Genomic DNA, 16,509 nt, shown 5'->3' with positions numbered 1-16,509 from the left:
AGGAGCACGCGCAGGCACACGCATAGATTTAAAACCACTTTAAATTCACACCTCAACAAAGTTTACAAAGGCTCCCGACTCACACCAGGTGAATGAACATACAGTAGGAATGAGCCTAGATGCATATCAACTGTCCATTGTGTGACCTGTAGTGTAGGTGTTAAGCCACGTGCATGTGACGTCATTAAAATACAGTGCAACCACGTTCCAATTCAGCATTCCAACACTGATCTCAAGCATGAATAATCTAATATTTCACTGTTCACCGTGTAGCATTCCTCAACCAGAGATATGAAATACCTTGATGTGAAGAAGTCAATCATTAGAATTTTAGATACAGTATGTTTTTATTGTAAAAAAAAAAAGCAGACCTTGTCCAAAGAGCCGATTAACACTTAGCTGCATGCTGAAAATAGCCGATCTGCAAGCTCAAAACGCGTCGCAGTGCAACGCGTTGTGAGCTTGTAGATCGGCTATTTCTGCTGCATCGGTCTTAGTTATTATTTAGTTTTTATCAGTGAAAAAAGGAAGTCGACGGACATCTTTCGTCATAGTTTTAGTCGACGACGATGAACACTGCTCCCCATCAGCTGACCTAGCTGACCCTGTCTCTGTAGAAATGATACAAATAGCAGTTCTGAGACAGTTTCCTTTTTTTAAAGGCAAAGGGGAACAAAATAACAATACAGAGACGGTAAGTAGAGCTGTGGGGATCATAGCCAATGTATTGGAGGGATGTTGGTCTAAATTCATCCAGACAAACGATACCTGAACTCCTGTATTTCCTCATGTTTTTATAGTGTAGTATCTATTCACCCTAACTGTGTAGACTGGTGGTTCAATGATTTACAAGCCCATCCACTCTGGCTCCACCAGTACAACCTTACAGAATACATTTCATACATCATAGTCTAATTACACCAATAATTCAATTCAATTCAATTTAATCCAATCCTTTATTTCAGACCTGAGATCCATATCACAATAATAACAGCACAATCAAATAAGAATAGCAGAAAAAAGATATAAAAGATCATACAGATAACATTTCTTAAAAGAGTACATTTTAACAAGGTAGGATCGACCATGACCCAGACATTAATCTAAATGAAAAGTTACATCATGTACAATAATGTAAAATATTTAAAAACAACCAAAAGGACCCAGCTATTCCCAAAGGAGACACTCTTTAGTTCTAGCTGGTGGTTTAGGGTATTTTTAGCCCCATGGCTTACAAGGATTTCTAAAACGTCTAGATTCATTCCTTGATTCTGATTGGCTGGTTTCCGTTTAGTAGACGTAATAAAACAGACTATAATCTACTCCTCAGATCAGTTTATATCAATCACAGGTGCATGTTTTGAGAAAAAGATACAAAATGAAGTGAAGAATACTAATGACAAAAATGGTCTCACAACTTAGATTGAGCTACCCATCACTACCAGATGATTCAACTTGTGACTTTTTCCCCCCAAACTACAAACTTCAGGTACATTTCCATATGGTAATATGGTCATAGAATCAAGAAGATTTATTTGTTAAGATATACATAACAAAGCCCAGGGGTCTTCAACGTTTTTCAGACCAAGGACCCCTTATTACCTGAGAGAGAGATAAAGCAGGGACCCCCGACTACATATTGTATAAACTTGTGTTGCAGAACTTTTTCATAGATTTCAGACAGCTTCATATGACATAGTATTACACTTGTTTGACAGCACTATCATCATCGGTCTCACAACCCACTTCACAAACAAAACTAATAGAAATAGAGAAATGGTTAAAGTATGATCATAAACAGATTGTATTCACGTGCAGCTGTCTTGTTGTCTCAGATTGATTTGAGGATGAGTGTCTTGGTGAGGGTGCTCCGGTATTCTGGCATCTGTTTGTGCCCCGAATACTGTCCTCTGCTGAGCTTCCGGTTCACGGCCGTCAGGACGCTATGAATGTCTTCTCCTCTGTCAGGATTCAGGAAACAGTGGAGAATAGAACGTTACATTAGCACTGAAATTAAGCTCTGGACATTTCACTGATGTTTATTCTATTGTGAGGAGGATGTGAAAATCACTTCTCAGTGCATTCTGTGTGAGAGCTCAGAACCAGTGGTGGTAAAAGTACTCACATTTATTACTTCAATAAAAGTATCAATACTGCAATGTAGAAATACTCAAGTAAACGAGTACAGTACAAGTAAATGTCCAGAATTCAAAATTCACTTGAGTAAAAGTACAAAAGTATTGGCATCAAAATATACTTAAAGTACCAACAATAGCCGATCTACAAGCTCACAATGTGTCGCATCGCGATGCTTGTAGAGCTTGTAGATCGGCTATTTTCAAAAATCTACAAAGTAACTAGTAACTACAGTTTTTGTATAATTGTAGTGGAGTAAAAGTACAATACTTTCCTCTGAGATGTAGTGGGGTAGAAGTAAACGTATTGAAAATTGTAAATACTGAAGAAAGTAAAAAATACATCAAAATTGTACTTAAGTACAGTACTTGAGTACATGTACTTAGTTACTTTACACCACTGCTCAGAAAACAAGGGGAAGCGTCCGTCCGATTTTCATATCCCCCTCACAGCAGAATGATTTACATTACATTTAAGACAATTTGGTTTGTATTAGTGAATAAATCAACTATATTCTGTCCCCTTTGACATGTTGTGGTGTTGTATTTTTAAAACTCTTTGAGAACCTTGAATTAACATTACTGGATTGATAAGATAATCTATTGGTACTCTCCTCCCAATGGCTTATTATGTAAACAAAAGAGAAAAAAAGAATGAAGCATTCTACTAGAACAGATAAACATGTATTGTTTTCGCCAACATAAAGGCTTGTAAAGTCAAGCCTTGCATCTTGTGCTGACACATGTTGAAACCTCCATCTTACCCGTCTGCTCTTCTTTCAAGCTGTTCGCACAGCTCCTGGATGTAGAAGGAACCTTCACCGGGTTTCCGGAATGATCTGCATTCCACCACGGATGATATGCCCATCAGGAAGTCTGCATCGTTTGGAACCCTTTCGTCCGGGGAAATCGAGATAGAGTCTTCCTCTATTGACATCCCTTCTTCCTCGCTCTGTGTCGAGGATGGCGGCTTCACTCCTCTCTGGTAGTCGCTCCCCTGGCACGCCTGGATGAAGAACAGCTTGGGCTTCCCTGCCAAGGTGGGGGCATCGCTGCTTCTGAAGGGCTGAGTCAACTGTTGGAGCAACACCTGCTTGCCATCCGTACCCAACACGCATCCCGTGTCCCCGTGAGACAGCACACACACCACCTAATGTCAGAGGCAGAATGTGTGAAAACAGGAATGCACAGTGAAAGACTGACACCTCTTTGTAGATGTAGAACACCACCTACCAAAGCATCTGCCTTCGTGAAATCTTGTCCTGCCAGTGCATCCACCACATGAATAATGCCCTTTGCTGTCTTGTTGCGGTGTTTCTTCACCTTAAAGCCCAGCATGGAGAAAACCCTTTCCAGAGACTCTGTGTGACACGATAAGGAAAGAAAGAGGGAAGGCGAGAGAGAGAGAGAGAGAGAGAGAGAGAGAATGTTTTTATATATCATTAAAGCACAAATATAGATGACAAGTGTTGACTTTGATCAAAGGCCTTCATTGATTGACTATCAGTAACAAATTAGATCTGATCACTAAAGCAGGGATACATACCCTCATCTTCCAGAGTTCCTCTACGAGTTTGCATCCCAGAGAATATCTCGTTGTTAATGATCAAACACGTCCCACGTGGTTTATGAGTCAGTGTGTAGAATTCATCCTGCAGCACGCACACACACACACACACACACACACACACACACACACACACACACACACACACACACACACACACACACACACACACACACACACACACACACACACACACACACACACACACACACACACACACACACACACACACACACACACACACACGTAGATATAAAAATAGGGAGCTCAGAGCAGGGCATTGTGGGTAGGGCAGAGCTTTCCTTTCCAGCATATACCGGAGGTTCAATCTAATGAAAACATTGCCATATAGTATATACAGTAGTCTAGAAAAAACTACAATAAATAACCTATGAGAGAGTGATATAAAAGTAGTGTTAATAATAATGTGAAAACAGTGCTGCTATATGTAAGAATAGCAACGGCTGTTAAAAATGTGGTAAACTTCTGTTTGAAATCCATAGATCTTGTGTTTTGCACTTACAGGTTCAAAGTGTCCTCTGTTCCTCGTCACCATGTCTTCTGTTTTCTCCATCAGCTTTGTTACTTCTGAAATGTCCCACTGGGTACCATGTAGAACATGGTACCTGTAGGCACATTTCTCCAGGATCCACCTCAGAGGTTCTCCTTCAGACTCTATGTACTCCTCAACACGTCTCCCTCCCAGCCACCCTCCCCATGTGAACAGAACCAGAGTGTTTCTCCAGACTCTGTCCCCCAGCAGCTCCATGTGTTCCTCCACTGATCTCCTGTCAGCTTCAGAGAAACTGGACCTGACATCAACAGTCACCAGGACAGCGTGGGGTCCAGGAGAACACAGAGTCACACCGTGTAGAAGGACGTCTTTGGTCTTCTGTGATGGAGGTGTAGTCGACCAGTCTGGACAGATCACCACACTCACATTTCTGTCACCAACTCGTCTCTGTTGTCTGACACATTGTGTCAGTTTAGTCTGGGTTTTAAACTCCTGGAATATGAGGTTTACTGTATGTTAGTCATAAAATGCAAAACCTTCATTCTATTCTGTCCTCAATGAATACATTAATATATTACTAATGACAATCCAGTAATATGATTGTAAATGGACATTTCTGCATAATGAGTACTTTTATTTTAGTTTGGTACAGTGACTATATTATTATGCCAATACTTTTCTTGGTCTTAAAGGGATAGTTCACCCCAAAAAAGTACTTTCTTTCTGTAGATTAGTCACCCCATGGAGACTTGAATTCATGGATATGTTTTAGTTTTTGTCTCATTCCTAAAACAATAATTTGATGACCAGCGGACCGGTAGGCAGCGGTTCCGGTAGGAGACACAAAGGAGAGTCTTTGTGTCTCCTACCGGAACCGCTGCTGGTCATCATATTATTGTCTTAGAAATGAGACAAAAACAACACAATATCCATGAATTCAAGTCTCCATGGAGTGACTAATCTACAGAAAGAAAGTACTTTTGGGGTGAACTATCCCTTTAAGACCTATTTTATACTTTGGCTAAAGCTCAAAACATGTTGCTATGAGACAGGTTGTGAGCTTGTAGATCTGCTATTTTCAAACAATGCAAGAATAAATGGGGGGGGGGGGTATGAAAAATGATTAACCCATTAAGACCGGGAACGCACCTGTGTCATTTTTATATACAAGCTCATAGCGCGGCACTCTGTGCCGCGCTATGAGCTTGTAGATCTGATAATTATTTATTTTAAATCGTGAAGATTTGGGCAAACTCAAATCTTTGTTTCTGGGGGATTCTACAAATATCTTCTAAATCCTAACAGTTTTTTTTTAAACTTATGTTGCTATAATCAGTGGTTTTCAAACCTTTTCATGTCAAGGACCCCCAAAATGTTATGTATTTGGCCGCGGACCCCCCTCTCAAAATATGTTCTTCCAGGGACCCCCCAGAAGCAAAGATTTGAGTTACAAATGTTCGCTTTAAAAATAATATATATATATATATTTAAAGATTTGCTAAAATTTCCGTGATAAAAAAAAAGCCGATCTGCCGCGCTACGAGCTTGTAGATCTGCATTTTTTTATGGCCAAAGAAATGTAACATAGATGATGCTTTCCCAGTCTTAAAGGGTTAAGACACCAGGGTGGAAGTGGTTAAACATTCATGACAGCAGATACTTTCACATTAACATCAGAAAACATTTATATTTGATCTCTTCACTGTTTACTTCTTTCATTATAACATTCATATCATATTACTCACCTTCAATGGAGTTCGTGTAAACACATTGTCATCCAGAATGTGATTTCCAGCTCTGTTCCTCTCCTCCTGCTCTCCACCAACCAGCATCAATCTCACATCTGATAGACTCTGATGTTCTCCTGACACACACACACACACACACACACACACACACACACACACACACACACACACACACACACACACACACACACACACACACACACACACACACACACACACACACACACACACACACACACACACACACACACACACACACACACACACACACACACACACACACACACAGGTGTAAAGAAGTGGTTCTCAAACGTTTTGGTTCCAAGGATCCCCACATGTATATATTTGGCCACAGACCCCCATCTGAGAATGTTTTGTGCCAGGGACCCCCAGAAGAGAAGATTTGTGTTAAAATAAATGGTAAATTATTCAAATCTTTTCAAAAATGTTTAAAAATAGCAGATGTACAAGCTCGCAGCAGGAAGTGGCACGCTGTGAGCTTGTATATCTGCTATCTTTGAATAACCAACGTATAAAATCTGGAACATTTTGCAGTGGGACCCCCTGGAAACCCTCAAGGACCCCTCTTTGAGAACCACTGGTGTAAAGTAACTAAGTACATTTACTCAAGTGCTGTACTTACAGTAAGTACAATTTTTTGTTACTTTTACTTTACCTGAGTATTTCCGTTTTTTATACTTCATACTTCTACTCCACTACATCTCAGAGGCAAATATTGTACTTTTACTTCACTACAATTATTTTACAGCTTTAGTTCTTAGTTACTTTGTTCAAAAATAGCTGATCTACAAGCTCACAACGCGTCGTGTTGCGACACGTTGTGCTGCTTAACACTGATGTAAATATTTAGGATTGGAATCAGAGATTGAGTTATATGAATTATTAATAACATTAATTAATTAACATTGAGAATACAAACTGAAAATCTATATAATAAACAAAAAGTTTACATAAATAATAATGAGCAGCTGCTTTACTGGTGTTCAGTTATGATGCTTCTTCTCTCAGTTCCTCTAATCTACATTAAGTTTGAATTTTAGTTTTTTATTTACTGCCCCTTTTTGCACTTTACTGTACTTTTTAAAATAACTAAAATAACTTTACTGTACTTTTTAAAATAACTAAAATAACTTTACTGTACTTTTTAAACAGACAGATCACCTTCAGAGAGAGCTTTCAGAGTGGTCAGTTTCCTGGTCAGTGTCTGGACATGTTCCTCTATGTTCCTCTTCCTCTCTGACATCTTCTCACAAACATCTCCATCAGCTTCACAGTGTCCACCTCTGTTTCCTGACATCATCTCATCTATCTTCTGCAGCAGCTGTGTGACCTGAGTGTCATCTGTCTCCTCATTGTTGAAGACATGATATCTGTTCCCACATTTGTCAACAAGCCAGCGGAGGTCTTCTCCTTCAGCCTCAATGTGCTGCTCAATGCTTCTGTCTCCCAGACAGTCTCCATTGGTGAACAGTACCATAGAGTGACTCCAGAGACTCTGTGACAGAAGTGTCATGTGTTCCTCTACTGCTACTCTCTGTGCTTTGGTGAATGCTCTATTAAGAGGAACCGTCAGGAGAGCAGCATGTGGTCCAGGAGGACAGAGACACAAACTGTTCTGGATCTCCAGTTTGTCCATCTCTGAGGTGTCCTGTAGTGGATTGTTGTACCTCCAGCCTGGTGAGTCCACCACTGTCACCTGTCTCCCTGCTACTTTACCCTGTCTCACCTCACACTGCACTGACCTCTGACCTCCCTGACTAACTTTAAAACCCCTTCCTGTCAGAATGGTGTTTCCTGCTGAACTCTTCCCAGAGCCCCTCCTTCCCAACAACACAATCCTGAGGTCAGTCAGTCCTGTCAGAGAAAACAAGTCCTGTCACACAACAGTGAAAATAGCAGATCTACAATTTTATTTGCAGGTGAAATGTTATTGTTTAAACATGCTAACCCGAGTGTCCCTACTCTTTAACTGCCAGAGTAATAGTGTAATAGTGGTACGCTACTGCCAGCGAAAACGAGCGATTTTTAGCAACCTTTGAAAAATCATGGAATATTTTGTGTGAATGCTATCCGCACGGTGATCCCCTCATTACACACACAGGGGTCTCGTAGAATGGGGGGGGAAAAAATATCCGATAGCGGTAATCCGTTCCATAGTTGTGGCAAGTTGAAAATAAAATGTTTTGCCAAAAATATATAGTGTAAAAAAAAAAGTACACAGGAGCCGAGATAGAGCATTTTTAAGCAATAAGTTAACCAGGGAGTGAATGGAGCAACACATCTTTGGATGGCGTTATTTCTGGTTCTGTGTGATTTTTTTTTCCTCAAAACTCGTCCAAACTCGTCCTTGGCAGGCTGGGCCATAGCAGAATTTGACAAATTAATTCGTCCATGGCAGGCAATGAGTTAAAAAAAGTTTAAAAAGTTCCCCATTATAGTGAAAATAGCAGATCTACAAGCTCACAACGCGTTGTCAGCTTGTAGATCTGCTATTTTCACTATTTGGCATAAGATGAAGCATAGGGCTTAATCACATGAAACTTAGCATCCCTATCCTTTGGAAATAGCTGATCTACAGATCTACTGTACAAGCTCGCAACATGTCGCGTTGCACCGTGTTGTGAGGTTGTAGATCTGCTATTTTCACTCTATTTAAATGTTTTAAAAATAATAATAAAAAAGGAAGGCTTTTGGACATACAACGATATGTTTAAAACATTGTAGCTTTGTTCCACAACCACTAAACCACTTCAACACTATACATAGTTGAGTGTCCCCCAGGGGACTGTACTAGGCCTCCACCAGTTTTCACTCTATACTAAATATATTAGCACAAAATAGCAGATCTACAACCTCACAACACGGTGCAACGTGACACGTTGTTGAAAATGTTTTGTGCCAGTCACCCCCAGAGGCAAAGATTTGAGTTAAAAATGTTCGCTTTAAAAAATGTACATATTCAAAGACATGCACACATTTTCAAGATTTTTCAAAAATAGCAGATTTACATGCTCATAGCGCGGCACTGAGTGCCGCGCTATGAGCTTGTAGATCTGCTATTTTTTAATAGCCAAAGCTAAGTGGTTAAAATGATTGTGACGCTATGTTAACTAATTTAGCTGGTAACCCCCCCCCCACTGGACCACTGGTGGTCCCCGGACCACTGGTTGAGAACCACTGGCTTAAACAATAACATTTCACCAGCAAATAAAATTAAAACAGAACACAATTTGTTTCTTTGTCAATACAATCTCCTCACATCAGAAAAATGCAATAGTTACAAAATGTGCTAATTGTCACTTAAACAAAGTAAACAAAACATACCAATGTGTTTTGGAAGTCCAGTTGTTTGTTTCTGAGCGTCTGTCCTCCTTTGTTCTGCTCTTCTTCTGATAGTTCTCTCCTTCTCCTTCAGTTCCTCTGAGACGTGTTCTTCTGTCTCATAGTGACAACCATTACTAGTCACCATCTGATCTATCTTCTCCAGCAGCTCTGTGACCTGACTTCTATCTCCTCTGTCACTAATGTTAAGAACATGGAAGCGACCTTCACATTTCTCAGTCAGAGATATTAATTGAGGGTCAGATCTAATGAGATCAGTGTTCATGTTGTTTCTATCTACAGTGAACACTATAATAGTGTGTTTCCACACTCTGTCACTGAGGAGAAATCTCACATGCTCCTCTGCTGACATCCCTGTTCCTACATATTGGGAGTCCAATCTGATCACTAGGACAAAGGCATGGGGTCCTAGAGGACACAGATTCACACTCTGTTGGATTTCTAACTGAGTCAGTTTTGGGGTCAGATCTAGGGGAAGATCAGACCTCCATCCTGGAGTGTCTACCACAGTGACCTGTCTGCCTGACACTTCCTCTTGTCTCATGACACTCTTAGATGTTAATATGTTTGCTTTAAAAACATCTCTGCCCAGGATGATGTTTCCTACTGAACTCTTTCCACTGGGTCTAACTCCATGTCTTCCCCCGATCAGAACAATTCTCAGGTCTGAGGGGTCACCGTTCTTCCCTGGATGGAAACAGTCAAATAATACTATTATTATTGACACACACACACACACACACACACACACACACACACACACACACACACACACACACACACACACACACACACACACACACACACACACACACACACACACACACACACACACACACACACACACACACACACACACACACACACACACACACACACACACACACACACACACACACACACACACACACACACACAAAAGGTCTGAAAGGTGGGGGGCCCTGTGACCCTGTTGAACCCTTAGATCAGGGGTCTTCAACGTTTTTTCCCTTAGCTGAGAGACAGACAAAGCAGGGACCCTCCACTACATATTGTAAAACATTGTGTTATACATTTAAACTTTCTCATAGATTTCATAGACTTAGTTGATACCACTGTCAATGTGTAGCGTTGTGTTGGATTCATGTTAATATGTATGTTCAGACAGTTAGCCACTTAAACCCTCAATACCTGGAAAACTGGTACTTGATCTGCTCCTTTTTTCCCTCTACACCAAACCTCTTTGCAGAAAATAGCCGATCTAAAAGCTCAAAACGAGCTTGTAGATCTGCTATTTTTGGCTAACATTCCCCTCAGAAAAGGGATGCTAGGATTCAAGGTTAATGTAAAACAAAAAGTTCCTATTAGACAAAGATTAGGCTGTACTATTACTGTAGTAACTCTGAGGACCCTCTAGGGGTCCCGGACCCCCTGTTGAAGACCCCTGCCCCTGTGATAGGACCTTTTTTTTTTTTACCTTAACCACTTGAACCACTTTAGCATCCCTATTCTGAGGGGAACATATGCTGAAGATAGCAGATTTACAAGCTCACAAGGCGTTGTGAGCTTGTAGATCGGCTATTTTCTGCAAAGATGTTTGGTGGTGTAGAGGGAAAACAGCAGACCAAGTATAAGTATTGAGGGTTTGAGAGGTAACTGTCACATTAACATGAATCCAACACAACGCTGTACAATGATAGTGTTGTCAAACAAGTATATGAAGTCAATGAAAAAGTTTAAGATGCAACATCATTTTGTATTATGTATCATTATACAATATGTAGTGAGGGTCCCTGCTTCATCTCTCCTTGGTTTGAAAAACGTTGAAGACCCCTGGCCTAGAGTAGCTTATATTAAAAGTTTTACTTGAGTAAAAGTACAAAACTATTAGCATCAAAATATACTTGCAGTACCAAAGTAAAAGTACTCATTATGAATAGCCTACTTCACAAATGTTTTTGCAAACTTTTTCAGAATTTGTCAAAAAATAGCAGATCTACAATCTCACAGCGCGTAGCGACGCAACGCGGTGAGAGCTTATAGATCCACATCGGTGGACGTGTGTGTGTGGTGTGTGTGTGTGTGTGTGGTGTGTGTGTGTGTGTGTCTCGTCCCATTCAAACACCAGCTGTCAGATGTCCTATTTTCTCTGAAAGCAAATATAAATGAACACTAAGTGTTATTTGACCTACTGTACCAATATATCATAATAGCTTTGTCCTGCTTTTGTCTAAGGAGAAGTCCAACTAAACCATGTGACAACCTCCAGGATAGATTGACTATGTTATCAGTTGAAAATGATGATCATATAAAGTCGTATTACTTCACAGAGGGACAATGTGGTGAGCAGCCTATTGGATCATTATCACTATTGGGAATATATTGCTCATTGGAAGCAGAATCACATGATGGCTGTTGTACGTACCACGCTGCAGGCACACACTGTTTATCCTTTTAACATTAAATCTAACCCAAATGAAGAACCAAAATAGTCTAAATGGAGTTTAGTTCAGGTATAATATTGTGCAGTGGTGGGAAAAGTACTCAATTTTTTACTTAAGTAAAAGTATCAATACTGCAATGTAGAAATACTCTGTTACAAGTAAAAGTCCGACATTTACTTGAGTAAAAGTACAAAAGTATTGGCATCAAAATGTACCAAAAGTTGAAAGTACTCATTATGCAGAATGTCCCATTTCAAGTTTTCAAATGCATAAAAATCTTTTGAAAATAGCAGATCTATAAGCTCAAAATGCGTCACATCGCAACGCTTGTAGATCTGCTATTTTCAAATGGCCGAAATGTATATAGGGTTGAGTGGTTAATGTATGTTTTGTAATAATAATTCAAATCTACAAAGTAACTAGTAACTAAAGTTTTCAAATAATTGTTGTGGAGTAAAAGTATAATGTTTGCCTCTGAGATGTAGTGGAGTAGAAGTAAAAGTATCACAAATTGGAAATCCTCCGGAAAAGTAGAAATACCTCAAACTTTTACTTAAGTACAGTACTTGAGTAAATGTACTTAGTTACTTTCCACCACTGATCTTGTGCCTACAGTATGTCCTGTAAGCCCCCTGCTGGTTTCTCTAATGATTGAATCATGTGTGTATTGTGTCACATGTTCATGTGTTTGTTGTTGAACAGTGAACGTCAAGCCATATGTTTAACATCATACTAGTAGTCCTACTGTCTATGTGTGTGGAGAGAGTTCTAACAGCAACTTTTAACACACCTTTTAACACACTGATCTCCTGACACCATTCCTCTTATAGTCTGTAGTTCTGCTCTGCTCTGGATAACAACGTTTAGTGTGTAGGACCTTTATGAACATGGACATGGACACACACACGGACACACACACACACACACACACACACACACACACACACACACACACACACACACACACACACACACACACACACACACACACACACACACACACACACACACACACACACACACACACACACACACACACACACACACACACACCCCAAATGAATCACTTGCTTCATAATTCTATCATAATGTTTTACCTGCTGATGAGCTGCTGGTCTGAATCCCACTCTGCTGTTGTTTCCACCGCAAAAAATTGGAAAACATTGTAGCCAACTGGAAACACCCTAAATTAACATGACATTCATGTAAACCACCTACATGTACAGTACAGTATCATCATTACCTTTATTTAAACTCAGTACAATGAGGGGCAGCCGAGGTAAAAAATAATAATACAATAAAAACACAGCAGAGTCACCACTAAACAATAATTGTAAAGAAAGCATGAATCAGTAATGACAATAAAATACTTTAAACACTCATTCCAGGCAGATTAGATTATTAGATATCTTGTGTATGAAGTTGACACTTTGGCCTGAAGGTGGCACCAAGAGACAAGGTGATGGTTAGTATTCATCATCCAGAGAACAGGAATGTGTTCAGTAGGTTTTATAGGAATCCATTCATTCTGATCTATTAGTGGACAATTTGACCTTCCATATTTTGGGCCAGAAAAACTATAGCTGTACAAATTGGCAATATCAACATTCCTGTCAGTTGCTAGATTGAGAGCTGTTATAGTTTATTTTATTTTAGTTCATTAGTCTAATGTTGAGGAGACATAAAGTGATGGTGAGTCTGATGCTCCGGTACAGTTTGACACACTAGCAGAGAGAACAGTTCATAACTGGATGACTGTACAGTACAGTAAACTGTACATCCATCATTTACTATAATCTGATGTGTTTACCTATAAAAACACTTCTGTAACTTCATTTAATGACATTAGTAATGATATGTTGACAGATTAGTAAGCTTTGTGTCACTCAGAGTGTTTACCTTATTAAAGTGTTGAAGAAATGAGTCCAGACTGTAAACTTCACTCCTCCAGTGTCAACATGCACTGACAAGTGATTCCTGTCAATCAAGAGGAAAGTGTCAATCATTCATGTGCTGTGGATCAAAGTACACATTCTAGTACACACACACACACACACACACACACACACACACACACACACGTACAACTGATGACATCACAACGTATTGTCGATACTGAAGTACAGTTATATACATTATAATTCCTCCATATACATTTATCCTGTATCTATTTTATTTCATTACTTTCACACATGGTGGACATATGTTTATGTTATCTTATTACAGCGTGAGGATCTCAGACTTCCATGTAGATATTCAACGTAGCTAGTCTATATGTCATCAGTCATCTATGACATATCTATGACGTATGACTCCCACATAAAATAGGGGTCTCATGTGTCTAGGGGGTTTGAACATAATTGTCCGTGTTCGGGGGAGAGAAGCCGGGCGGTAAAGGTGATATTGTCACAAAGCACATGCTCCTACATGCTGTCAGCGGGAGACGTTGTTCTTTTCCCTCTTTTATTTTCTTACTGTCACTTTTGTTTGTGTAAGTCATGATGATGACCAGTGGTGGAAAGTAACTAAGTACTTGTACTGAAGTACTGTACTTAAGTACAATTTTGAGGTATTTTTGACTTTACTGGAGTATTTCTAATTTTCAATACTTTTACTTCTACTCCACTACAGCTCAGAGGCAAATATTGTACTTTTACTCCACTACAATTATTTGAAAACTTTAGTTACTAGTTACTTTGCAGATATAATTTATTGTATCATAAAACATACATTAACCACTTTAGCCTTATTTTCTACGTAGGATATTTGAAAATAGCCGATCTACAAGCTCACAACGTGTTGTGAGCTTGTAGATCGGCTATTTTCAAACATTTAAATCTTTTTACTTTTGGTACTTTAAGTGTATTTTGATGCCAACACTTTTGTCATTTTACTCAAGTAACATTTTGAACACAGGCCTTTTACTTCTAACAAAGTATTTCTACACTGTGGTATCGTTACTTTTACTTAAGTAATATATCTGAGTACTTCTTCCACTACTGATGATGACCACTGCTCACTCTTTTCTCCATGCACTGGTTTACAGACACAGACACATTGTCCTGTCACACATTATACAGTATGTATATCTGACTGCAGATACATCCTCATATACTGTACACAGGGCCTCATATACTGTACACAGGACTTCATATACTGTACACAGGACCTCATATACTGTACACGGGACCTCATATACTGTACACAGGACCTCATATACTGTACACAGGACCTCATATACTGTACACAGGACCTCATATACACATTTAATGTATATCTGACTGCAGATACATCCTCATACTGTACACAGGACCTCATATACTGTACACAGGACCTCATATACTGTACACAGGGCCTCATATACTGTACACAGGGCCTCATATACTGTACACAGGACCTCATATACTGTACACAGGACCTCATATACTGTACACAGGGCCTCATATACTGTACACAGGACCTCATATACTGTACACAGGACCTCATATACTGTACACAGGGCCTCATATACTGTACACAGGACCTCATATACTGTACACAGGGCCTCATATACTGTACACAGGACCTCATATACTGTACACAGGGCCTCATATACTGTACACAGGACCTCATATACTGTACACAGGGCCTCATATACTGTACACAGGGCCTCATATACTGTACACAGGACCTCATATACTGTACACAGGACCTCATATACTGTACACAGGGCCTCATATACTGTACACAGGACCTCATATACTGTACACAGGACCTCATATACTGTACACATGACCTCATATACTGTACACAGGGCCTCATATACTGTACACAGGACCTCATATACTGTACACAGGGCCGGCTGGATAGTCAAACATTAAACCATTTACAGATACTTTTTAACTGTCTTTTCTGACACTGAGTTTCTCACCATTATTACTTTATATCTCAGAATGCTGACTTTCTCTCATTTATAATCAGTGCAGGATTAGATGCTTGTAGCATCTCATTATGTAATAACGGCTAATAATGTAACGGTTCATAATGTCATAAACTAAATGTAATAAAAGCAGAAACGGATATATATTTATAATATATTACTGTTAAACAGTGATATATATTTATAATATATTACTGTTAAACAGTGATATATATTTATAATATATTACTGTTAAACAGTGTTTATAATATATTACTGTTAAACAGTGTTTATAATATATTACTGTTAAACAGTGATATATATTTATAATATATTACTGTTAAACAGTGATATATATTTATAATATATTACTGTTAAACAGTGATATATATATATAATATATTACTGTTAAACAGTGTCAGACAAACCTTTGCCAGGGTAGATTACATCTGGTGATGGTACAGCACGTCAGTCACCACAACTGTAAAGACATGAGAAAATATTGTCATTTAGACACAAACCACACAGTGTAACTGACACTAATTTCTTTTTACTCTATTATGTCACAACTTACAATGATGTGAATCCATAATTAAATGTACAAGAAGTTCAGTCTGTTATTCACACACACACACCAACCAGCATCAATCTAACATCTGATAGACTCTGATGTTCTCCTGACACACACACACACACACACACACACACACACACACACACACACACACACACACACACACACACACACACACACACACACACACACACACACACACACACACACACACACACACACACACACACACACACACACACACACACACACACACACACACACACACACCTTGCTGTCCAACAAAG

The 16,509-nt window shown here is 39.4% G+C and overlaps 2 protein-coding genes across 3 annotated transcripts in view; both read right to left on the bottom strand.

The window, feature by feature from the left end:
* LOC308081608 (uncharacterized protein) overlaps positions 1–16,509 on the bottom strand; it is a gene marked incomplete at both ends in the record, with an annotated part of 146,000 nt that overhangs the window by 72,897 nt on the left and 56,594 nt on the right. The window lies entirely within an intron of this gene.
* LOC308081614 (GTPase IMAP family member 8-like) overlaps positions 1,008–16,509 on the bottom strand; it is a 21,196-nt gene continuing 5,694 nt past the window's right edge. The window contains exons 2-12 of one of the 2 annotated variants that reach the window (XM_080457974.1): positions 16,077–16,129; positions 13,650–13,784; positions 12,848–12,934; positions 9,310–10,014; positions 7,147–7,839; positions 5,962–6,080; positions 4,226–4,708; positions 3,682–3,787; positions 3,369–3,496; positions 2,900–3,285; positions 1,008–1,961 (exon numbers count right to left, since the gene is read on the bottom strand). In XM_080457974.1, the coding sequence (XP_080314100.1) occupies positions 1,832–1,961; positions 2,900–3,285; positions 3,369–3,496; positions 3,682–3,787; positions 4,226–4,708; positions 5,962–6,080; positions 7,147–7,839; positions 9,310–10,014; positions 12,848–12,914 (2,817 nt within the window). In that variant the 5' untranslated portion in view covers positions 12,915–12,934; positions 13,650–13,784; positions 16,077–16,129 and the 3' untranslated portion in view covers positions 1,008–1,831. The remainder of the gene's footprint in view (positions 1,962–2,899; positions 3,286–3,368; positions 3,497–3,681; positions 3,788–4,225; positions 4,709–5,961; positions 6,081–7,146; positions 7,840–9,309; positions 10,015–12,847; positions 12,935–13,649; positions 13,785–16,076; positions 16,130–16,509) is intronic. The other variant, XM_080457973.1, reaches the window with a different exon arrangement.

This window comes from Gymnoscopelus braueri (genome assembly GCF_963280865.1).
Source record: "Gymnoscopelus braueri genome assembly, contig: SCAFFOLD_51, whole genome shotgun sequence".
Lineage (NCBI taxonomy): Eukaryota > Metazoa > Chordata > Actinopteri > Myctophiformes > Myctophidae > Gymnoscopelus > Gymnoscopelus braueri.
The sequence above is the reverse complement of the archived record's forward strand: the minus strand, read 5'-3'. Positions and strand labels throughout refer to the sequence as shown.